This window comes from Schistocerca serialis, chromosome 3 (genome assembly GCF_023864345.2).
Source record: "Schistocerca serialis cubense isolate TAMUIC-IGC-003099 chromosome 3, iqSchSeri2.2, whole genome shotgun sequence".
Taxonomy (NCBI): Eukaryota; Metazoa; Arthropoda; class Insecta; order Orthoptera; family Acrididae; genus Schistocerca; species Schistocerca serialis.
In genome coordinates, this window is record NC_064640.1 from 405,531,001 (window position 1) to 405,556,237 (window position 25,237).

Here is a 25,237-nt window from a genome sequence, read left to right on the forward strand (position 1 = left end):
GTGCCAAACTCTTTTCTACTCCACTCGCAGGGTCGATTACAGTCAGTTCGCGTTTCTTCTTAATCCATGTGCAACAGCAAAAGTCGGAGTTAGAAAAGGGGGGGGGCGCTTAGAGCATCATTTCCATATGAAGATTCTAGAAGAATTTAGTGTTAAATACACTGCTAGCCCCGGCACCTCGCAAATTTTAACTGCAAACAAAGGAAAATACAAGAGCTGCAAATGGAAAAGATAAATAATACGCTTCTGGGTTTTCCGTTAACGGATATGTTTGCGCTTTTACTTTACCGATTCTGTCTTAAAAAGTCTCCACAGTCTCTTTTCCCTTATGTGCGAATCCACTCAACTTTTCTCTAAAAAGACCTAGTAATGTACACAGTTATTACAAATGATTGAAGCGATTTCACAGCTCTTCAATAACTTTATTATTTGAGATATTTTCACAATGCTTTGCACACACATACAAAAACTCAAAAAGTTTTTTTAGGCATTCACAAATGTTCGATATGTGTCCCTTTAGTGATTCGGCAGACATCAAGCCGATAATCAAGTTCCTCCCACACTCGGCGCAGCATGTCCTCATCAATGTGTTCGAAAACATCGTTGATGCGAGCTCGCAGTTCTGGCACGTTTCTTGGTAGAGGAGGTTTAAACACTGAATCTTTCACATAACCCCACAGAAAGAAATCGCATGGGGTTAAGTCGGGAGAGCGTGGAGGCCATGACATGAATTGCTGATCATGATCTCCACCACGACCGATCCATCGGTTTTCCAATCTCCTCTTTAAGAAATGCCGAACATCATGATGGAAGTGCGGTGGAGCACCATCCTGTTGAAAGATGAAGTCGATGCTGTCGGTATCCAGTTGTGGCATGAGCCAATTTTCCAGCATGTCCAGATACACGTGTCCTGTAACGTTTTTTTCGCAGAAGAAAAAGGGGCCGTAAACTATAAACTGTGAGATTGCACAAAACACGTTAACTTTTGGTGAATTGCGAATTTGCTGCACGAATGCGTGAGGATTCTCTACCACCCAGATTCGCACATTGTGTCTGTTCACTTCACCATTAAGAAAAAATGTTGCTTCATCACTGAAAACAAGTTTCGCACTGAACGTATCCTCTTCCATGAGCTGTTGCAACCGCGCCGAAAACTCAAAGCGTTTGACTTTGTCATCGGGTGTCAGGGCTTGTAGCAATTGTAAACGGTAAGGCTTCTGCTTTAGCCTTTTCCGTAAGATTTTCCAAACCGTCGGCTGTGGTACGTTTAGCTCCCTGCTTGCTTTATTCGTCGACTTCCGCGGGCTACGCGTGAAACTTGCCCGCACGCGTTCAACCGTTTCTTCGCTCACTGCAGGCCGATCCGTTGATTTCCCCTTACAGAGGCATCCAGAAGCTTTAAACTGCGCATACCATCGCCGAATGGAGTTAGCAGTTGGTGGATCTTTGTTGAACTTCGTCCTGAAGTGTCGTTGCACTGTTATGACTGACTGATGTGAGTGCATTTCAAGCACAACATACTCTTTATCGGCTCCTGTCGCCATTTTGTCTCACTGCGCTCTCGAGCGCTCTGGCGGCAGAAACCTGAAGTGCGGCTTCAGCCGAACAAGACTTTATGAGTTTTTCTACGTATCTGCAGTGTGTCGTCACCATATGTCAATGAATGGAGCTACAGTGAATTTATGAAATCGCTTCAATCATTTGTAATAGCCCTGTATATCTAACGCAAACCTTCCGCTAATTGTTCAAATGTACTTGCCTTGCTCAGCGTTTCGTGACACTTCATGTATGTCTTGGTTTCACCCATAAGGCGTAATTAGCCATCTGTATAGTAGCTTCATTTGACCAATTACTCATTCTGGCTGCAGCTAATACATCATTAATGTATACTGTCACATACTCTGTTGTTTTGCTGGAAAAGTGTGTGATTAGGTTAGCTAGTGAAGGATCTACTGAAAAATGGGGCATTGTTACTGGCAACTTAAATTCACTGGAACCTGACTGTGGTTTTTGAACAACCTGCAAAGATTCTAACTGAACCATTAATTCATTATGGCGTAACTTCTATTCAATATTTTCCGCTAACAATTGTAACATTGGCTCACTCAGAGCAGTTATACTGTCGTTAGTAGTAGGTGACCTTGTGCATAGAATTTTTTGGAATTTACCCCGAACTTACATTTATACCGAAAATTCGTGCTCCTATCAGAGCGACATATACCAGACAAGAAAAGTTCAACTTAAAATGCGCGAAACTAGACTCATCTACTTCTTTTGCCTGAAACAGGGGTTGTTTTATTCAGCATTGAAATACACCAGGTTATTCCCCAATCTTTTAGCTACACAACACTATTTTTCAACGTAATCTCCATTCAATGCTATGGCCTTACGCCACCTTGAAATGAGGGCCTGTATGCCTGCACGGTACCATTCCACTGGTCGATGTCGGAGCCAACGTCGTACTGCATCAATAACTTCTTCATCATCCGCGTAGTGCCTCCCACGGATTGCGTCCTTCATTGGGCCAAACATATGGAAATCCGACGGTGCGAGATCGGGGCTGTAGGGTGCATGAGGAAGAACAGTCCACTGAAGTTTTGTGAGCTCCTCTCGGGTGTGAAGACTTGTGTGAGGTCTTGCGTTGTCATGAAGAAGGAGAAGTTCGTTCAGATTTTTGTGCCTACGAACACGCTGAAGTCGTTTCTTCGATTTCTGAAGAGTAGCACAATACACTTCAGATTTGATCGTTTGACCATGGGGAAGGACATCGAACAGAATAACCCCTTCAGCGTCCCAGAAGACTGTAACCATGACTTTACCGGCTGAGGGTATGGCTTTAAACTTTTTCTTGGTAGGGGAGTGGGTGTGGCGCCACTCCATTGATTGCCGTTTTGTTTCAGGTTCGAAATGATGAGCCCATGTTTCATCGCCTGTAACAATCTTTGACAAGAAATTGTCACCCTCAGCCACATGACGAGCAAGCAATTCCGCACAAATGGTTCTCCTTTGCTCTTTATGGTGTTCGGTTAGACAATGAGGGACCCAGCGGGAACAAACCTTTGAACATCCCAACTGGTGAACAATTGTGACAGCACTACCAACAGAGATGTCAAGTTGAGCACTGAGTTATTTGATGGTGATCCGTCGATCATCTCGAACGAGTGTGTTCGCACGCTCCGCCATTGCAGGAGTCACAGCTGTGCACGGCCGGCCAGCACACGGGGGATCAGACAGTCTTGCTTGACCTTGCGGCGATGATGACACACGCTTTGCCCAACGACTCACCGTGCTTTTGTCCAATGCCAGATCACCGTAGACATTCTGCAAGCGCCTATGAATATCTGAGATGCCCTGGTTTTCCGCCAAAAGAAACTCGATCACTGCCCGTTGTTTGCAACGCACATCCGTTACAGACGCCGTTTTAACAGCTGCGCACAGCGCTGCCACCTGTCGGAAGTCAATGAAACTATACGAGACGAAGCGGGAATGTTTGAAAATATTCCACAAGAAATTTCCGGTTTTTTCAACCAAAATTGGCCGAGAAAAAAAATGTGTTGCATTACTTATTGAACTGCCATCGTACATTAGTTGTTGTGATGGAGTTTTTTAACATATGAGACGATTACGGCTCTCTTTCTAACACACAGTGGTTTCACTCACAAGAAAAACATATTAGATAAGTAAACCCATTGCTGATATTCTCTCAGTATTATTTTGTATCGTAGGTAATCAGTTAATGACGAATTATTATACTTAGTAGTAGGGGGTGAGTAATAGATTCGCCTTGCGCATCAGGCTTATAAAGTGTGTCTTTGTGTTCCATCATATTCAAAGGAAATGACTGTGTCTATTCATAAGGGAGGTATGGATTTGACGTCTACTACTGATAGTAAAGGGAAGAGTATGTCCAGTCATAAGAATGGTACTTATATTTCTATTTCCAGAGCCATAGCCGTCAACAGGACGTATTTCCGATAATTCGCTCATTGTCCAATGTCGTTCAACTGAGACTGTGATGGTAACATTTAGTTGTAAGTACAGGGATGAAATATATATGTGACTGATTTCTTAGAACGGTTAATACTACCTGTATGTGCTCGGCCTGCAGCGCCAGTGACCTGTGCAGGGGTGATTCACGTTTCCCTTTAATGGTAGGAGCCTTCAGAATGGAGAGGCCTGTTGGAGTGTAGGAATGTAGATGAATTAAGGTGTTTTCCTCTGGACTAGCGAATAGCGAACTAATACTTAGTATGTGATGGATAGCTTTCGTGATAGCGTGGAAATTTGAGAATGAATATGGAGGTGCGTTTGCACTGGATCAATATTGCCTCCCATGTAAATTGTTTGGTTGACTGCTTCTGCACATTTCGCGCCTTTATTATTTGAGAGAAGATCAATTGTGGGGTGCGCATCTAGCATGCGGAAGACAGACACGTTTGCCGGTTCTCTAGACATGAGAAACACCTTCGTTGACCTTGTAAATTATAGGGATGATTTCGAATCTGTTACATCGCAGAGATCGGTATTCGTGGGTGGAAATGTAATGTTTCGTCTGTTTGTTTCTAGTTACTCAGTGGTGTAGAGCATGCACCACCTATCTTAAGTTCTGCGTTTGCATAGAAATAATTCCCAGTCTATATCTTCAGAATTATTTTGCGTGAGCGATGGGTAGGATACTGTTGTGTGCGAACAATCCGAAATTAGATATGTTCTCATAATCCCAGAGTCTGGAGATGGGTGTAGAAACACGAGAAAACAGACAAGTCTGGAACAGAAACAGTAACGTGTTTGTACCGAGGGGAGAAACGAGCCAGTCTTTGCACAACAGTTCTGAGAGTGACATCGATCCACTGATGGCTTTCTGAAGTAAAAGGGATGATTTTGTATGGCGGAGGATATGAATTGTATGTTTACTACATTGACACAGTATACAGTGATACATTTCTGGGTTCGAGATCAGTTTCACGCTCTAATATTCAAGCACCTGTACTCAGTAGAAGAGCAGTGTAACTGATCAAGAGTCTTTCTGTATTTGACAATATGTGTTGTGGATTGGCAAGACAGCCAACCCACTATGAGAGGAAGCCGAAAGGCACGCTTTTTAGCTCACGCAGGCTGGCGTGAGGTCTGGAACAGGTCAAGGAAATGAGACTAACAAAAAATGTACGTAGCTGCTGGAATACTTAAATTTAATCCATAATTGGTGAACATCGCTCTTGATGGTACATGTTTTACAATATCAATAGTAACTGGTAATGGCGCCTTGCTAGGTCATAGCAAATGACATAGCTGAAGGCTATGCTAACTATCGTCTTGGCAAATGAGAGTGTAATTTGTCAGTGAACCATCGCTAGCAAAGTCGGCTGTACAACTGGGGCGAGTGCTAGGAAGTCTCTCTAGACCTGCCGTGTGGCGGCACTCGGTCTGCAATCATTGATAGTGGCGACACGCGGGTCCGACGTATACTAACGGACCGCGGCCGATTTAAAGGCTACCACCTAGCAAGTGTGGTGTCTGGCGGTGGCACCACATTCCTCGCCCGCAAATCGGCGAACGGTTGTGGCATAACGATTCCGCCTGCCGTGGAAAGGACCCCATGTTGGCGTGTGCGACGAGGTGGGGAGCCTAACAACAGGCGAGGCTGTGCCACCCGCACCCTGCCATTCGGACCGAGGGGAGCTAGGAAACGCCTGAAAACCGGCTCCAGGGTGCACGCCAACATGCGGTGTATGCGCCCGTAGAGAGACAGGAGGGTCCGAAGGGTCGACCTCCATCAGGCCGGGGCACCCGGCGGGCTAAGACGACATATGGTCTGGAGCGGGCAAGAGTTCCATGTCGGAGGACAACTGGTCACGGGAAGCGATCGGTGACGCGGGACCCAGGGAGGCGCCCAGCGGTTGCAGCGACGCGTCCACTGCGGGCGTCGCCGGCGGGAGAACAGGCGGCGGCGGCGGCGGCGGCGGCGGCGGCGCGTCGCCATGGGGCAAAATGGAAGGCAGCGTCGGTAACACCTGGGGCTGAGGCGAGCCAGTAGATGGGTCCCCAGGGCACTGACCGGACGGCACCGTCGCTGAAAGCAGACGGGGAGCGGCAGATCCCGTGCGACGACAGAGGCGCAGCTGATTGAGATGCCGACGCACCTCACCAGAGGCCCCCAAAACCAGATACATAGCGCGGCCGAGACATCGAAGAATGCGCCCTGCGAGCCAACGCCGTGAACCTCGATAGTTACGATAGTAGACAACGTCGCCTGGAACAAAAGCAGGTGTCTGCCGCTGCACAGGAACCTGATGCGACGGATGTAGCAAAGACATCAAGGTTCGATGAGGGCGACTGTGGAGCAACTCAGCCGGCGAGCGGCCATCTCGGGGCTGAGAGCGATACGTGGACAAAAAAGCAATAACGTGTCCTCCCGAGAATGCGACTCTTTCAACTTCAACATCTGTGACTTGAAAGTCCTGACCAAACGTTCAGTAGCACCGTTTGACTGTGGCGAAAACGGTGCGGACGTCAGATGTTGAATACCTTTGGCCTTGCAGAATGACTGAAATTCTGCGGACACGAATTGTGGGCCATTGTCGGAAACAATAGTCTGTGGAAGATCTTCAATGCAAAAGATAGCAGATAACGCTTGGATGGTGGCAGATGACGTCGTGGAAGACATCCGGACAACAAAAGGAAAATTACTGAATGAATCTACCACAACCAACCATCGAGCATTCCAGAATGGACCAGCAAAATCGATGTGTAAGCGTTGCCAAGGGGAAATGGCTTTTGGCCAGGCAAAGAATTTCCGCGGTGGTGCTGATTGTTGTTCGGCACACACCATGCAAGAAGAGCACATATTCGTAATCACGGCATCGATTCCGAACCAAGTACAGTGCTGACGAGCAAGTTGTTTCGTTCTCACTATACCCCAATGTCCTTGGTGGAGAAGCTGTAAGACAGAGGACTGTAACGAACATGGGACCACGACCCTGGACTGATCATTATCAGAACGCAACAGCAAAACACCACGTCGTACAAAAAGTCTCTCCTTGTGAGCAAAAAATCGGCGAACCAACGGATCCCCGATCCGTGACTTTGACAAGGGCCATTGAGTAGCAACGAAACGCAGAACGGTAGCCAGAACAGGGTCGGCAGCTGTGACTGTAGCTACACGACGAAAATCAATCGGAAACGAGTCGACACGTCATCGGTTTCCGAATCAATGAACATGCAAGCAAGTTCGGAGGAATCGGATGCTCTATCCTCAGCAACAGGCAAACGGGACAACGCATCGGCGTTTCCGTGCTTAGCAGTGGACTGATACAAGATATCGTAGCGGTACTGCGAGAGGAAAATAGACTAGCGAATGAATTTCTGCGCTGTACGTGGAGGTACAGGCTTGGTCGGATGAAAAAGTGATGTCAAAGGTTTGTGGTCTGTGATGATGGTAATGTGACGACCATACAAGAAATCATGAAACTTTGTAACACCAAATACGAGAGCCAATGCTTCTTTCTCGATCTGTGAATAATGTCTTTGCGCAGACGAGAGCAATTTGGACGCAAAGGCAATAGGGCGATCGTGCGAACCATCTTTGTGCGCAAGCACAGCACCGATCCCGAAATCCGATGCATCCACCATCAACAAAAGGGGTTTCTGGGGATCGAATGGCGTAAGGCAAATATTGGAAAGCAACGCTGATTTCAACTGGCGAAAGGCGCGTTCGCGTTCCATCGTCCAGAGGAACGGAACACCTTTACTGCGGAGCTGAAATGGAAGAGGCATGGGGAACATATTTGTTACAGTAATTTATTTTTCCCAGCACACTCTGTAGCTGCTTCAAATTCTGCGGCAAAGGCAAGTCTTGTATGGCACGGAGGTGCTCTGGACTGGGATGTATGCCTTGGGCATTAAGTACATGTCCCAGATAGGGTAAGTCACGAGCAAAAAACACACATTTATCCCTCCGCAAGCGAAGACCATTTTGTCGCAAGACCTCAAATAATGTTCTGAGATTGGCTAAATGTTCTTCTTCCGTCTTTCCGGAGATCACAATATCATCCAGATAGGTTGCTGCAGTAGGGACCGATGCACAAACGGTTTGTATATATTGCTGAAACAATGCAGGGGCGGATGCACACCCGAATGGCAGTCATTTGAATCGATACAAACCAAGATGCGTGTTAACCACCAAAACGCGCTGGGATTCTTCGTCCACCAGTATTTGCAAGTACGCATCTGCTAGGTCCAACTTCGAAAAATGATTACCCGGGCACAGTTTGTCAAAAAGATCTTCCGGGCGGGGTAAAGGAAAAGTTGCAGTCACTAGTTGTGGATTGACTGTTGCCTTGAAGTCCACGCAAAGTCTCAATTTTCCGGAAAGTTTTTGCAAAATTACTAAGGGCGATGCCCAGAGAGAAGCCTGCACACGTTCAATTACACCTTGTGATTCCAAATCATGTAATGTTTTTGCGACCTCATCACGCAATGCGTGGGGAGCATTGCGCGCTCTGAAAAATTTCGGTTGCGCATTTACTTTCAGTTCCAAATGTGCTTTATAGTTCTTAGCGCAACCAAGGCCCGGTGCAAAAATGTCTGAAAACTCTTCACATAGACGAGAAACACTGTCTGAAGGCACAGTCTGGTTCACTGATAGGACGTGATTGACTATAGACAAGTTAAACAACTGAAACAAATCGAAACCAAACAAGTTCACTGCAGAAGAAGAACGAAGGACGTACAATGACACAAGTTTTGTTTGTCCCTTGTATGTTGCAAGAAGGCTGCACTGTTCTAACACAGGGAGCCCGTGACCTGAATATGTAGTTAGCTTAACATTTGCGGCAGGCAACGGAGGTGTGCCCAGCTGTTTGTACGTGTCTTGATTGATCAGTGAAACTGCAGCTCCGGTATCGAGCTGGAATGGTATCACTTTGCCGTTAATGTCCAAGTCCACAAAAAGTTTATTGTCCTGCTGACGACAAGAGCGACTGTCTCGTGCAACGTGAACTGAAACTGGTACAGAATCACTTGCGACTTGACGGGATTTCCGGCGACGTCGACGCACACTTTTTGTGGGACGAACACAGGCACTGTTAGAGAGAGTGGCACTGGGCGGAGTGGAATGAACTACATGAATTTCCATAGGCGAAGTGTCGCGGGCCTCAGTATCTTTGGTTCGATTTCGGCGCGAAGCAAAGGGCCTGGAATGGTTGTGAGTGTCCGCTCTGAGATTTTTGTGGCAAACACTCTGAACATGGCCTTTTTTATTACAGAAAAAAGAAATAGCTTGGCGTGACAGGCAATTCTCACGCAAATGTCTAGTAGCACACCGCGGGCATGATTTCACTGCATTGGCTTGCCGGTGCAGTACACATGGCCGAGAGCCAGGCGGCTTTGGCGCGGCTGGGCGCGAGGAGTGTTTACCGTTTCGTGCAGCTCGCCCGGCGGGCCGGTTAACGTGACACACGGCTGGGGAAGTTTCAAATGATTCCTGAGCAAAGTCAAGTGTGTCCTGCCGATCCAATATATCCATCACTTGTTGAAGGGAGGGATTGACGAGTTTCAAAATCTGTTCCCTTATGCGAACATCAGAAACGTTCTGTGCAACTGCATCACGTACCATAGTATCTGAATAAGGGAGTCCACATTGACACTCAAAAGCACAATCCCTAGTAAGGCCTTGCAAAGTTGCAACCCACTCCGTATTAGTCTGACCTGCCGTACGATTTGTACGAAAGAAGGTATACCTTTTGACTGATTCTTTGAAATATGCATCTAATGCAGACAAAATTTCGTCGTAGGACAGAGTTGCTACATCGCGTCGGGGAAATAATTTCACTATCACACGGTACGTTTGGACGCCTACGGAGGAAAGGAGAAAAGGCTGCCGCTCATTACCTTGAATTAGAGATGGGTCGAACTTGTTCACTCCAGTGAACTACTTCATTCATTTCCCTCTTTGCCGTGAAGCGTTCAAATGAAGTAGTTCATTCGTGAAGTACGGAAGCCTGTCGAAGTTCCCCAGTTCGCCGCTCAGCCGCTGCTACGCTCGCTTCGCCTCGCTCGTACAATGAAGCTTCGGAATACTTCATAATTTTACTAACAGATGGCCGAACTATGCAGTAACGCGCACGCAACGTTTTACGGTCTTACAGCGTCTGAGTTAACTTAAATAGAGCATGGTCGAAGGGGACAAAAGAAAGATAAACAGAGAAGCCTGTCACATATAAAGAAGGTATTACATTTAATCTTGCTCGAAATTTTCTCATGAAGCGTCCAAAAAAGTCTTTATCTGCCAAATGAAATATTATTTGTTGTATTCATGAACTGAAAAATAGGGCTACCAACGAAATGCAGTCCAATTTTATGTTCCTTGTAGAATTTAATCCAAAATAGAATGAGTATGTTTACCACTGTCACAGTCTATATATCTACGTTAAATAATTATTCAGAAGTTTTCCTGTAGATTTTATTTTTGTTGAGAATAATAACCTTCTAGATTCAAAACGTAAACTGTCACCTGTAGTCATTGGTACGATTTCAGGTAAAATCCCTCTTTCAGTGTTATTAACAAACCTTTTATTTTCATGTTGGCTGTGCGTGCTCACCCAGCCAGCCTCTTCGTTTATATTCATTTGTCTGCAAGTGCTGCCAACGGTAAGCTACCCGTAGACGCGAAGTATAACTGCACAAATAGTCACGAGTAATGTCAGCACTGCACGTAGCAGCTGACGCTGCCTCCCCCTCGCCCCTCACCATACCAACCACTCGTAAACCTATCGTTCTCCACAAACCCCGCGCGATTCATCGACAGGCAGCAGAGGGAAGACTGAAGTGGAGTATGAGTGACGTAGCGCCGATGTAGTGGGAGAGGGAGAGGGGAAGAGAGTGAGTGAACTAGAAAAAAGTGTGGAGTGTGCTATCTGTGAAGAGTTTGAAGTACAAGTTCATTGAAATTGAGTGGCTAGTTCACACTTCACTGAAGTGAAGAGTTCATTTGAACGACTCATTCACGAGCTCCTCATGACTAATCGTGTGATAAGGGCTGTAGTTCAAAACACACATCTGATAGAACTGCTGCAATGCAGTGTCTGCATAATAAGCTTAGCGCATTTCTAGAACAATGGGGCAACGTGTGAACACGAGAGCGCATATGTATACAGTGCACTCATTCCACAAGTTTTGAGTGTGTGTGTGTTCGTTTATATGGGCCTGCGCTCCCGTGGTCGGTGCTAGCGCAAGAGGAAAGAGACATCGTGTGGAAGTACTTTTACAGAGCTATATGAAAATTTAATTAATGTCATTGAAATGCAGTGAATGAAGATACAAGAAATCATATCAGCGAAATCCAAGTAAGAAATGCTGAACTTGCAATATGAATGACGATTCTAACCTTCATGATTATGATACCATTCAATATTTCGTTATCTCCGTCAACATCGGTAATGTGGTTCATCTTCAGCGATATTACTCCGTGTCTTCAGCTGCTGAGAGGAATCTGATTTGAGTAGTAGTTAACATGTCTAAGTAAGTGCAGCTTTAGTTATTACAAAAAAAGTATTTTGATAGTGCAGTGTTGGAAGTAGTAGTTTTGTCGTGATCTTGCACGAAAAATACTTTCTCCTGTAGGTGAAAATGTCGAAAGAGTTAGTTTCTTTGGATATGCTATGTGGTTCATTCTTTTAGTAATATCTGTGCCACCGCTTGTTTGCGACAGTTGAAAGCGTTTTAGCCAACTCGTTGGTTTTAGTCATTTCTGGTGCAAGTCAGATTCGTTTCAAAATGAAGCGCCGGATGTATCGTCAATGTCAGAAACTTTATTCCGAGTTGATGGAACATGTCAGTTACCCATCGTCATGGTCGCACCTCAGTACAGGTAATTTTGATTTAGTGGAAAAATTTCCTTGGCTTGTTGTCGATTGTTTTGGTGTTCCAATTGTCGTGTTCGGGATGTGTTGCAGTGACACGGGCTACGTGGTGAGATGACTTACATTTACTCTGTATTTATTTACGTTTAAATAGTGACACTCTCACAAATATCTGTTTAGACTTTCCTCTGTGGAGGTAGTTTCATAATGGTCACGATTATGTTTTAGCACTATTTATTGGCAGTAGACATATAGTGTAATCGTACCAACCAATGCAGGTCGTTGGCTTTGATACGTACCGTCGTGTCGGGGCCGTTTTGTAGGGTCGACAGAAGCGTCCGATCCAACGCGTCGGCTTTGACCCGTGACGTAAGGTTGTTGTGTGTGACCTCATGACTGCGCGGAGTTTGGTTTGAGTGTGGCTGTCTCCAATTCCGTTTTATCTTATTTTATTTACTTTTCTGATCTGTTCGTCACACACACACTTTCCACAAGAAGCCTAATGACACTAACGGGACAAGCGCGGTAAATGGGGTGTTTTGGGTGGGGGGGCAAACTAAATATAAACAAATTTAGACGCCTTGCGTAGCTACAACGTGTAAGTGAAGACAGCCATGCATGAATACCCACCCACCTCCCCAGGGGTTGTAACCCCTGCAACCCATAGAAGATAAAGCACTACAGAAGCGACCGATTCCATCCGTCTGTTTTGACACGTGACGTCATCAATATGGCGGAAACGGCTAGTTCCAGCGTATACAATATGGCGACAATGGCATTAGTACATCCACACAGAGGCCTACGAGAAATACAAGCAGCGGAGCGTACGTCGCGAAGGTAGGCCTGAGATAGCTCGCTCAGCCCAGCAAACTGTTTTTCTACGCCTGTTAACGCGTAACCAGGTGTGTAGGTGTACAGAGGTGAACTGCATCTTCTACTGAAATCCGTTATTATGGAGTCTTACTGTTATTAGTCCTACAATGATCGGAAGTCCATAGGCCTACTTATAATTTGTTGCCACTAACTGGGGTACAATAAAATTAAAATCGTGGCAGAATGATTATCAGCAGAATAAGGCACCTCTTCTTGTATGAAATGAGAACTGTTAAGCAGAAGAGACAAAATGCTATAAACAGCCATTATACCATTTGTATCGAGTACTGATATTAAATTAAACTTTGTTGTAGTACTGTTAATCAGTAAGGCTTCACAATAACAGATTCCAGTAGAAGATGCAATTGTCATAAGTATGTGCACGTCCAGCTTCGTGGTAACAGGTTTAGAAACGCGTTTTGTCAGCCGAGCAAGGGAGCGAGTTCAGTCCTACCTTCGTGACGCACACTCTGTGGCCTGTCTTTTATGTGGGCCTTCATCCACACACCAACTCCCATGAACAAAAATAAAAATAACACGGTAATGTCTCACTCCAAAAATAAAGCAAAACTATCAGGGCACCTGCGGAAAATTGAGGTTTAGGCTGGGGACAGGCAAAACGTAAAATATCACACCATCCTAAAAGTAATAATATCGAAAAAAATTAAATTAAAACATTCCACCACACCAACAAAATCACAGGAATCGGACATTTTCCTTGACCTACACTGAGTGCCAGCATTTCATTGCTGAAATGCAAGGTTGTTGACTGTTGGCTGCATCCTGGGTGGGGTGAGTGCAGCAGGAAGCTATCCTTTGCAGAGAGCACCTGAAAGGCTTAGTCTGTAACATTGAAATAGCATGCAATACTATGTGGACTTTGCATCAGCATCCCAACTATGTCTTCTGCGGAAGGTTGCCAATTTTATTGATACCTTTCATAGTAGAGCTATCTTTTCCTTACCGAATAGTGCCCCTACACACACACACACACACACACACACACACACACACACACACCTCTAGAACAATTTATATGTGAAAAGATGTCCTTCAAGGGAGAATTTTGAGCACCATTCTTCCATTTCTATAAAGAGCATACAGGAACTAGCACATTGAAGAATTCTTCGTTTGCAGTAGATTTTATGATTTACTGCTTCTCAACCCCTTCCCTGTCTTGCATGTGCAACTCAACAATTACAATTGCTTCAAAGACTCTGGGGAATTTTGCATGAAAGACAAATTCAAATTTTGAACAGATGAATAGTATACAGTAATTCTAATCCTGTGTTCTCTTATAATGAACTAAAAGTGTGTTTTAATGGCACCAATTTCCGATATCCAACAGTAAACTTAGTGAGTTTCATATGACAAAAGGGTCAGATAGCTTAAATGCTTGCAGAATGTTAAAGCAATAAAACTTAAAGCCTTGAACATTTCAAAGTGTCATAATGGAAAAGTATGGAGTGCAGACAGATCCTCTCTCTTCTAAATTACAGTTGTACCATTCATGGTTGTCTGAACTATACCTCCACCAACAAACTTTCAGAGGTTGTTCAGGAATACCTTTAAAGTATTTTGGTATGAGGGACCCATGGCCTCCTGAGGCTCATTACTGAGTTGTAATGTAATTATGATTTATTGTGTGTGTTACGAGTCGCCCTTGTTTCTGTGAAAATATCTTCGCAGTTGTGAACAAGCCTATAATATACAATAGCCAAAACACACAACACAGAGTAATGCAACAATCCTCAGATGCAAAAGTATGCTAATGTAGTTGGCATCACTTTGGGAACAGCTCAGCGTAGCATCATGCTGGACTTGCATTGCATTCAGGAAACCCATATGGGAAGTGCCTATTGGCCAACTATTGATCAGTAAACACATCGAAAGTAATGCTGTGTGTCATTGTTAACACACAACTAACACTGCTAGAAAACAAAACCGTAGAAAGAACTGAGCAAAGTGGAGCAACAACCTAAGAAGGGCATAACTGTACTCAAAATCAGAAACTGAGAGCAAATGGAGACAAGACACATGGTGTTTACAGCTGACAATTGCCCTGTTGAGCACAATTTTCAGTTGGTAAAAATACAAAGTTGGTTGGGGGCAAGAAATTAAACTAAATGCAATAACTTTGTAATGAGCAACCAGGCACAATGGGTTCCTTACCAAAATACTCAGAAGGTATCCCTGAACAGCCTCTGAAACTTTGTCAGTGGAGTCCTGATTCACCCTGTATAACTACCGATGGAGGATGCACTATACCCAGTGGGTGTCAGACTGGTAGCTGGTTCTTAAAGAACATGTCTTATCTTCAGCCTGTGGTGAAGCTAATGAACCACCAGATAATATCAAATGATCTAATAGCAGCTCCTAACCATGCAACATGCCCATTAAAACAAAGTTGTTCATAATCTTAAGCGTCCAATTACACTGTTCACTCTTCAGTGAAGAGGCAAATGCTGAATAGTACACAAGCAATTGGGGATCCAAACCAAACATCTTCGAGTAAAGAACAACATATTTGAGATATAGTTGCTCACTTAGTGTTAGATATGGCAGATATGGTGGCTGATTAGGAAGCCAAGAATAAATTATAATTTTTCATGTATACTAAAAGTTGAAGATAGAAAATTATATCTGTCGCCCTACATTCTATCTTACTTTAAACAAGTTCTGCAACACGATTTAGGTTTGCACAAATGGCTCCAAGCAAGATGACCTAGTTGGTTGTGCCACAGCCTTCCCGGACAATATCCTAATATGAAACTTCCTGGCAGATTGAAACTGTGTGCCGGACCGAGACTCGAACTCGGGACCTTTGCCTTTTGCGGCAAGTGCTCTACCAACTGAGTGCACACTCCACTGCAGAGTGAAAATCTCATTCTGGAAACATCCTAATAATTTGCCTGCTGACAGAAGTCAACATTTTTGATGCCAAGTGATACACAAGCTTGATTGCTTTCAACAGGTAAGATGTGCCCATACAAAGACTTCCCTAATCTTCTGATTCACAGAGCACAATGCAGACTATGCACAGAATATATGTGGCAGAGAATCACTTGAGGTCTTTCTGCTGTCAGTTATGTCATAGTGAAAAAAGCCTCCAGAATTTGATGTGTCATTATAACTGAGTGCTATTATTTAACTGAATGTTATTTGTGTGCTGACAAGATAATATTAAATTATTTGTCATAAAAGTGTTTCTGTCCAGCTAATCATTTCATGAAACTGGCTTTTATGATTAACATATAATTTTATTGTACTGTGAAGAAATGTGCATGAATGTGATGGACTCGGAGATGCATATTTTTATTACTTGTCTTAATATTATTATGCCATAACCAGAATACAGAACAAATTTTTATGTGGGATTGTCAGTAAAGTGCAATACTCTGCACTGAAAGCATGTTTATTATGTACACCAGTGCACAGCTGTAACAGAACAGAACTCCTGGATGAGAAGTGCTTAAATTTCTACAAATGTTGATTATTTCAGAATATGAAAACATTATAGACATAAAAAATTCTGAGAACCTTACACAAATTATAAATACTAAATAACAAATAATTGCTGGTAGTCTGGTTTGAACTTGCAACATGCAGCTCACCAGCCTCACGTTGTTACTGTTAAACATCCTTAACTGGAAGAAGCTACCAATTTTCAGAGGATTGTGTGTTCTCACTTCAGACAAAAAGTATTTTAATAAATTATGTCTACTCTGTGTTGCAATGATGTTTAAAATGTTTGATTAGCCAAAGATTTTTTTAACTTGGTTGAAACTTTCTTTTATAAATTTAAAATTTAATCACTTAAAATTTCAGGGTGGTCAAAAGTATATTATCAACAACCCTTGAAATTGCAATGGTTTGTTTCAGGTTTTCATTTCACATTTTTGGGTGGAAATAAAGAAATCTTAATTTATTTTCTAAATGTTAGCAATTGTCATTCTATTCCCTCATATGTTAAAAATGGCAAAACTTCCAAACTTTAAAATGTGATAAAATGGAAACATAGAGATAAATTGCTAAAATTTGGTATGGTCAGTTATGTTTATTGGGAAAACAAGTAAGCAAAGTTTCGTCTAAGTCTGAGATGATTGGCAAGAAAATACTTTTCCTGGTTGAACTGATATGGAATGAAGGCCCCTTCCCCTTCCTGGTCTCACACTTTGATTTTTATCTTGATTTGCAATTCTTTCTCCTGTATTTATTAGTATTTTTGTTTCACTATATAAGCTTTTGATTTGTTCTTATGACTTGAGGTGGGTAGCTACTGTCGTTCATTATACCCCGTAATTTATTTCAGTCAACTTGATTTAAACTTTCCAAAATTAATAAAAGGGATGCAGGCTTCACAGTTGAATTATTTTTCATTTTCTGTGAATAGTTTTATTTTAAAATGTTGTCACTACACAAATGTGGTTTTCTAAATCTATAGTGTGTTAACTGTAAGACGGCAGAGTTGTGAAGGGAGTGCGGGGAGAGGAGGAAGCAAGCATTGGCTGGCGAGGGGAGGGGAACCGTTGGGGGACAAGGCACGCCTACCAGTTGCAGTGCTGGCACTACAACTTGCGCGTCATGCTTACACCAAAGCAGACAAATGGCTCGGAAGTAAAACTCGCTTTAAATGTTGTTTGTAAACGAAAGTGAAATCGTCATGTACATTAAAATCTATATATATATGAATGTATGTATGTATGTATGTATGTATGTTTGTTTGTCTACTATGCGCTCACAAACCATTCATCCGATTGCAATGAAACTTTGGTGAGTTGTTCTCCGAATGCCTGAGAAGATTAATGAACAATGTTTCAACTATTACGTCACTGTAGCATGCGTAGCACAATGGAGTAAGAAAAAGGCTTGCCACACTGCGGACGCAGTTCGAATCCCACTGCTCGCAATTTTTTTCATTTTATTTCATTCCCCGCAATGTTAAACTAATAATTATAAAATTTAAATATACATACATAGGTCGTATAGTATAACGTAACTGTCAATCTCTATATATAAAAATGAATGAATGTATGTATGTATGTCTACCTTCTGTGCGTTCTGCTTGAATCTTCCAATGCTACGCATGCTTTGTCCTGTGTATGTAGCAGCTCTCACTGAAGATTTGTAAATGGGGTGAAGCAATTTTTTGTGCTCCCCTTCCCTTTTGCAGCATTCAATCACGCGCAATATAATTTTGCGAGCATCGCTATGTAATACTGGTTTCCTTCTAACCGTAGGTCTACCGGTAGGTGTTGTTGGCGACTCCAGAGATGGGCCAGCAACTGCCTCTTCACTCATTTTGATAATGTTTAGCACAACTGCACAATAAAAACATGCAGAACAGTGCAGCGCAAAACAATAACGAAGCAGACTACAATGGCTACCTTGTACAACACAGTCAGCTAAGTAATGTTGGCAGCAGTCGAAACTGTGTGCCTGCCGAAGCCTCCCGACGTTTACAGACTTCTACCGGTTCAGGACTAGGGAGAGGTCTGCCATCTAAAAGTTTACACACTGTACCTTGTCCTTGTTGGAGTAGTGCCTTTTACTCTGATCAAGACTTGTAGTAAATTTTGTATGCAGCATCCAGTGGACTAAAGCCTTTTGTAGTTCCCACATTGGTTTCTACTGCCCTTTTTTGAACAGAGATTTAACATTTGTATTCCACAAGTCTTTTCCAGCATATGTTGACATGGGAATGTGCATATTTAAGAATGTGAGATGAAAGGAAGTTCTGCTGTTTTTTGTTAAATCTGCAGGTTTTATGGCAAAATGTGTGATTCCCAACATCATCCTGATTGCACCATAACTCTTTATAATGTCTTATCTTCTTAATAATGTCTAATCCATTGATCTTTTTTAATTGTATACCCTTGCTCTGTATCTTTTTCTGACTTGTTTGTATTTCTCATTGCCTTGAATGCTAGAGTTTGTCTTCCATTTATGTCCTGTTCAATGTCAGAGCAATCTGTTCAAAGCCTTGTAATGAGCCAGTTGTGTAAGTTATCTAAAATAATTTCTATTTGTTTATAACAGTTTTTTCTTATGGTGTGTTCTTCTGCAGGATCTTCTTGTATGTCTTACGTCTTTTATAGTTACTTCTAATTCTTCTTTCCATATTCATAATTTTCTTCAGTTTTGTGCTTTCATTCTTTTCCTTACCACTTCTTTTGCTTCATTTTCTATTAAAGTTTGTATACTGCATCAGTGTCTTGGTAGATGTGCATTAGTTATCACTAGTGAATTCAAATATATCTGATTTTTGGAAACATTGTGTGTAGTGTTCGATGCTGTGAATGATCCAATTTGGTATTCTGTTATAAGTGTGGTAACAGACTTGGACTTCATATGATTTAAAGTAGTTCGCTAACTGGTATGATAAAATTCCTGAGTATTATTAAGAGGATAAAATAATTGAATACCAAGTAATTTAAAATCTCCTTGTTCTCAGTATAAAATGAACTGTTCCACAGTGTGACATATAATGGTCATTATTATGAAAAGAATAGTTGCCACTCACCGTATAGTAGAGATGCTAAGTGTCAAATAGCCACAACAAAAAGAGTCAGAAAATAAGCTTTCGGTCGACAAGGCCTTCGTTGGATATAGACAAAAACACACACACACACACACACACACACACACACACACACACACACACACACACACACAAAAACCACTGCCACCATAGAGGTCCGGCTGCTGAGCCCAGACTGCGAGCAACAGTGCGTGATGGGAGAAGCAAGTGGGTGGTGGGGATAAGGAGGAGGCTGTGGTGGGAAAGGGGGGGATAGTTAGTTTAGTTAGTTTGTTGGTTGCATGTTCCATTGATCAGTCACAAGGTACGGTAGCCGTTATAATGTGGAATGTGTCAAGTGCACAGGAAATGCACATATGAAGCAAGATTTTTTAATATATAATACAGAATTGAGGATTAATATTTCTATTATTTACCCCATTCCCTTAAGTGGCACAAAATGCATATACTATATTTATAGATTTATTGATTCCTATTCAAGAATTCATCTGTGGTATAGAAGGAGTTGCCAAGGAGATATGACTTCAATTTATTTTTGAAGCTATTACTGCTGTCTGTCAGACATTGTGTTTCGTCTGATAATTTGTCGAACACTTTTGTTGCAGCATATTTTACCCCTTTCTGTGTTAAAGATACATTGAGTAAAGGATAGTGTAAGTCTTTCTTTTTCCTGGGGTTATAATCATGAATGTCACTGTTGTTTTTAAACTGGTACATGTTGTTGAGAACAAATTTCATTAGTAAGTAAATGTACTGTGAGGCTATTGTAAGAATTCCCAATCTTTTAAACAGATGCCTACAAGATGTGTACTATGAACACCACACATTATTCTAACCACTTTCTTTTGAGCAGTGAATACTTTGTCTAAATGTTGAGTTACCCCAAAATATTATTCCGTATGGCATCAGATAGCGAAAGTATGCAAAGTATGCTAGCTTACTAATTTCTATATCCTCAAAATTGGCAATTATTCTGTTTGCAAAAGTTGCTGAATCTAGTCACTTTAGAAGATACAAAATATGAATTTTTCCAATTACGATTCTCATCTATGTGTACACCCATAAACTTGGTATGCTCTACCTGTCCACTGACTTCTGTTGATGTGTTATTGAAGGATCTAAACTTTTTGCAGCAGAAAATTGGATGTACTGTGTTTTTTCAAAGTTTAGAGCAAGCCCATTTGCAGAAAACCAAATAATGACTTTCCCCAAAGACCTTATTTGTATCATTTTCAATTGGAGTTTCTTCTACTGGATTAATAATGATGCTTGTATCATTAGTAAACAGTGTCAGTTCAGCTTCCTGTTTCAGATAGGAAGGGATGTCATTCACATACATCAAGAACAGAACGAGCATGTGAGAACTGTGGTAGGGAAGGCGAATGGTAGACTTCGGTTTATTGGGAGAATTTTAGGAAAGAGTGGTTCACTGTAAAGGAGACTGCATATAGGACACTGGTGCGACCTGTTATTGAGTATTGCTAGAGTGTTTTGGATCTGTACCAGGAAGACATTGAAACAAGTCAGATGTGGGCTGCTAGATTTGTTACTGGTGGGTTTGAACAATATGCAAGTATTACGGAGATGCTTGGGGAACTCACATGGGAATCCCACGAGGAAAGGCAACTTTCTTTTCGAGAAACATATATTGTGCGTAAGGACTACTAAGATGAGATCTGATAAATTAGAGCTCATGGTGGCAGACACAATCGTTTTTCCCCCTCTCTATTTGCGGGTGGAACAGGAAAGTAAATGACAAGAAATGGTACAGGCTACCCTCTGCCATGCATCATACAGTGGCTTGTGGAGTATCGATGTAGATGTAGATGTTGGTGTAGGTGTACTTGTTCCATAGTGATGAATACTTTCATAGTAAATAAAGTGTCTTATTGGAGTATTTAACCTTTGAAACAATAATGCCAATGCCAGGATGGAAACAATAACAAAAGTGGAAAGACACATACTCACCTATAGCTGATTAATGTGTTGCACTTACATGCAAGTATCAGTACAGTAACATAACTAGGTTTCAGGCTACAACCCATTCAGTGATATCCAAGTGCAGATTGGCTTCTGAGTGAATGTATGTGTGCATTCATACTTGTAGTCGTATGTGGATTTAATTTTCAGTGGTTTTTTGGCTATGTGTCTTTCGTTGTTGCTATAATTGTTCTGCTGTAGTGCAGGTCATTGTTTGGTGAGAAATGTGAAAGTCCATTCTAGCTACCCGTTAGATTCAAAATAATTGATATGGTAGATTTAATTTTTACCAGCAGTGTAATGTCTGTCATAAAAAAATATCATGTGACATTCTTATTATTACAGACATGACAGAACGAGAAGTGGATCCTACAGTTTCTCGTGCAATTCGATTGATGATGTCTCGAACAAAGGAAAGCCAGGAACAGCTAAGGATGATGGTGGAGGATGAAATACAGAAGAGGACTGGAAAGAACATGGGACATCTCTTGCGTCCTGTATGTTTTTATTGTAACATTTTTACTGTTGAGCAATTGTGACTGCTATTTGTCAATGTTTAGATAGTTACTTTTTGCCTCTGTGATTATTTTTTATTGTTTAATTGAGTAAAGTCTCTTTAAATGCTTAATGTTAGACAGTAAATCTGGCTAATGGACATCCACTGAGTCCAAGATGTTTGTTAATGTCAAGATAGAATTCAGAGGGTGGAGAAGCTTAAATCTGATAATATGGACATTGTGATAGTGCCATAGACTTTGGCAATTTGTAGAACTTGTTTTTTATTCAAGATGAGTTTTCCTTTGTTGTGTGTGCTAGTGTTCTATGGGTAAACAGCAAGCAGTTTAAATGCCAAGTTCAACATTTGACACTACTCATTCTGTAACATTTTTATGCTATATGTTGTCTGTGTGCTAAGAGCATGTATCTCCAGGAAGTGCAGTCACAGTTCCTTATTTTAGTTTCTGACTCCGCAATACTACCAGTTCCACACAAAAATATTTTCACATCATTTATTAGATGGAAATCCATCTCTGAACTATTTGTGCTCTAAAGTTTGCCCTTGGTACAGTGGGTGCCAAATGCTGCTGTCACTTTGGCAAGTTTAAAATTATTTGTTGTTGTAGGGCACGTTTACAGAAAATGACTATGATAAAAATTAGTAAATACCATTCAGTACATGTTGAATGGAAATGGTGACACTGTTCAGTGTTCACTTCCATAAATAATTTACTGGTGAAGAACTGATGGAAAGAGATATATGTATTGAATTAGATTTTAGTTAGAACTTACTAGCTGCCTCTACTGGTATCATAAAATGCCAACATAAGGATGGCAAAACTACTTGTTGGGAATGTACATTCAGCATATAATGTGAGGAAGATTAAAGGATGTAATCTGCCATCACAGTTTAAATTTACCTGAAAATATAAATGAAAGGACTGTTTTTGGCCACACAAAATACTGTTTCAGTTCTGGCATAGAAATAAGATGGTGATAGTAAACACTTGGAGAAATCAAATTAGCAGATTACTTGATACATAGTAATAAGTCAGATTGTGTGCATATTGGAAGAAAATTAAATGGAAAAGTCAACTGATGCAAAAACAAAAATATAGTTATGAATGTTTCCAATTTTACAATCCATCTTTTACTCTTCGAGATCTGCCCCAAAGAAAAAATACTAATCAGCCTGTTCATTACTTTCACCAGAGACACTAGTTGAAGCCTCTGTGGTATTTCAAAGGTATGGAGCGGATTTAGTCACAAAGCAACTCTTTGAGCCATTTTATAGGTTGTAGTAAGGTAGCACAATTGTTAGTGTACTGGCCCCAAAAGGCAGATATTTAGCTTTATGTCCCAGTCAAAGGCACAATTTTAACCTGTAACAAATTTTCTTCACAGGTCATACTTTCTTGAAGAGTGAAAGTACCTCATCTCTCTAGTTTTCATCTCTTACTCATTGTCATTGTCCACCAGCAACCTTACAATAATTCTGCTCTATCTATAGAACAAAATGTGTAGAAGTGAAATGCAAAATTTGAACTACAGTGAGATGTAGTTGGGTGCAAGGGTGCGTGTTCCGCCACACGAGCTCTAGTAGTTCTCCAATTACTCTTAGCTGATGTCTGTTGTACCCTGTTACCTTGTATCTCCCGTGTCTTCCACCAGTTTTCTTTTGCCCATTATGTTTTTGGTTAAAAGTAAAATGGTTTTCTCCCTTGTTTGTGGCATATCTAGAATGGAAGGACCAATGATCCCTTGAAACCCATAATTTATCCACACATCTGCCCACCTGTCCACAAGGAGAATGCAATAATGTCTGAAGCATGACAGGCTGTCAGCATGGTGACTTTTGCTGCAGCCTCCCTTAATTAACCAATGATGATGCACCGAACAACAACACAGGACACAGAAGTGCCAAAGCATTGTCTTTTCAGACAGTCCCAGTTCTGAGTACAGCATCACAATAATGTATCTGTCTGTGGAAGCTCCAGGGAGAATGGAATTGGCAGATGGCATTAGTCATAATGTGGGTCCAGTATCTGGTGTCCTGCTATGGGTGCCATTGTGTACACAAAACTGTCACATCTGTTTTGTATAGTTGATAAGTTGGACAGTATGCACTACATTTCTTATGTGTTAAGGTGTGTGGCTGTGCCCTATCTTTGAGGTCTCCATGACCTTATCTTTCAACAAGATAATGCAAAACACTTGCACATAATGTCCTTGTGCTATGACCAGTGTGCTAGGGCTGATTGTACAATGCATTTGATCTTAGATTGGCACAGAAAATCAGCTCAGATCAAGCTTAACTCATAAATATGCAGGCCTTAAACACTAATCTCAGAAACAGGAAAATTGAGGAAATAACAGAGGATAAAGATGATGATGTGAGCCTAGCCTTTTGTATGACCAGTGATGTATACAGTAAAAAGAATATATCTACAGATGTAAAAATCGGACATTACAAGACAGTGATGGGGGATGTGGTATTGTACACTGCTGCGACACCACCACTAGGAAGATATGATATAGAAAAACTAGAGGAAGATGAAAGAAAAATGCAGAGTAGAAGACTAGGCCCCAAAAGAAGTGGTCAGAGATGGATGCGAAGACCTAGCGAAGAACTGTACTGGAACATGGGGAGAATACCAGGAGTAATCAGACATTTTTTTTCCCCCTTCAAAGTTTTCCACACTTGTAATCAGGATGAATATGGATAGACTGACAAAAATAATATTGGAGGCAACAGGGAGGACAAGAGAGAAGATAGGAACAAAGTGGGTTGTTGAACTCCGGAAGGATTGGTTTACTGAGTGAGGTGGCGCAGTGGTTAGATAATGGACAGTGCTTCAAACCTGTGTCCAGCCATCCTGGTATAGGTTTTCCGTGATTTCCTTGTATAATTTTAGGCAATCACTGACTTCCTTCCACATACTTGCCTAATCCAATGGGACCAATGACCTCGCTGTTTGGTCCCCCCCCCCCCCCTCCCCGTGCGTGCGCGCACACACACACACACACACACACACACACACACCCACACCCACCCACACACACACACACACCCACACACCCACCCACACACCCACCCACACACCCACCCACACACCCACCCACACACCCACCCACACACCCACCCACCCACCCACACACCCACCCACACACCCACCCACACACCCACCCACACACCCACCCACACACCCACCCACACACCCACCCACACACACACCCACACACACACCCACACACACACCCACACACACACCCACACACACACCCACACACACACACACCAACCAAGGATTGGTTGTAATTGGGGATCAGGATGGAAGGAAAGGAAAATTGAAGAAACAAGTACACACCGAATAACATGCTGCAGAACAATGACAGGGAAGGGTACGGGAAAAGGATAGTCGCCAGGGAAGCAGACGAGAAGAGCTGATACTGGAGATCTCGGAAGAAGAATGGGAGGGGAAAAGAG

At 42.3% G+C, this 25,237-nt stretch overlaps 1 protein-coding gene across 3 annotated transcripts in view; it reads left to right on the forward strand.

Annotated features, from left to right (window-relative positions):
• Nucleotides 1–10,862: 10,862 nt before the first annotated feature.
• The window catches only part of LOC126470262 (integrator complex subunit 12), a 74,361-nt gene continuing 59,986 nt past the window's right edge, over nucleotides 10,863–25,237 (forward strand). Inside the window, exons 1-2 of one of the 3 annotated variants that reach the window (XM_050097996.1) lie at nucleotides 10,863–11,342; nucleotides 21,598–21,749. In XM_050097996.1, the coding sequence (XP_049953953.1) occupies nucleotides 21,600–21,749 (150 nt within the window). In that variant the 5' untranslated portion in view covers nucleotides 10,863–11,342; nucleotides 21,598–21,599. Of the gene's footprint in view, nucleotides 11,518–11,700; nucleotides 11,867–21,597; nucleotides 21,750–25,237 lie in introns of those variants that run through there. The other 2 variants (XM_050097995.1, XM_050097994.1) reach the window with 2 other exon arrangements.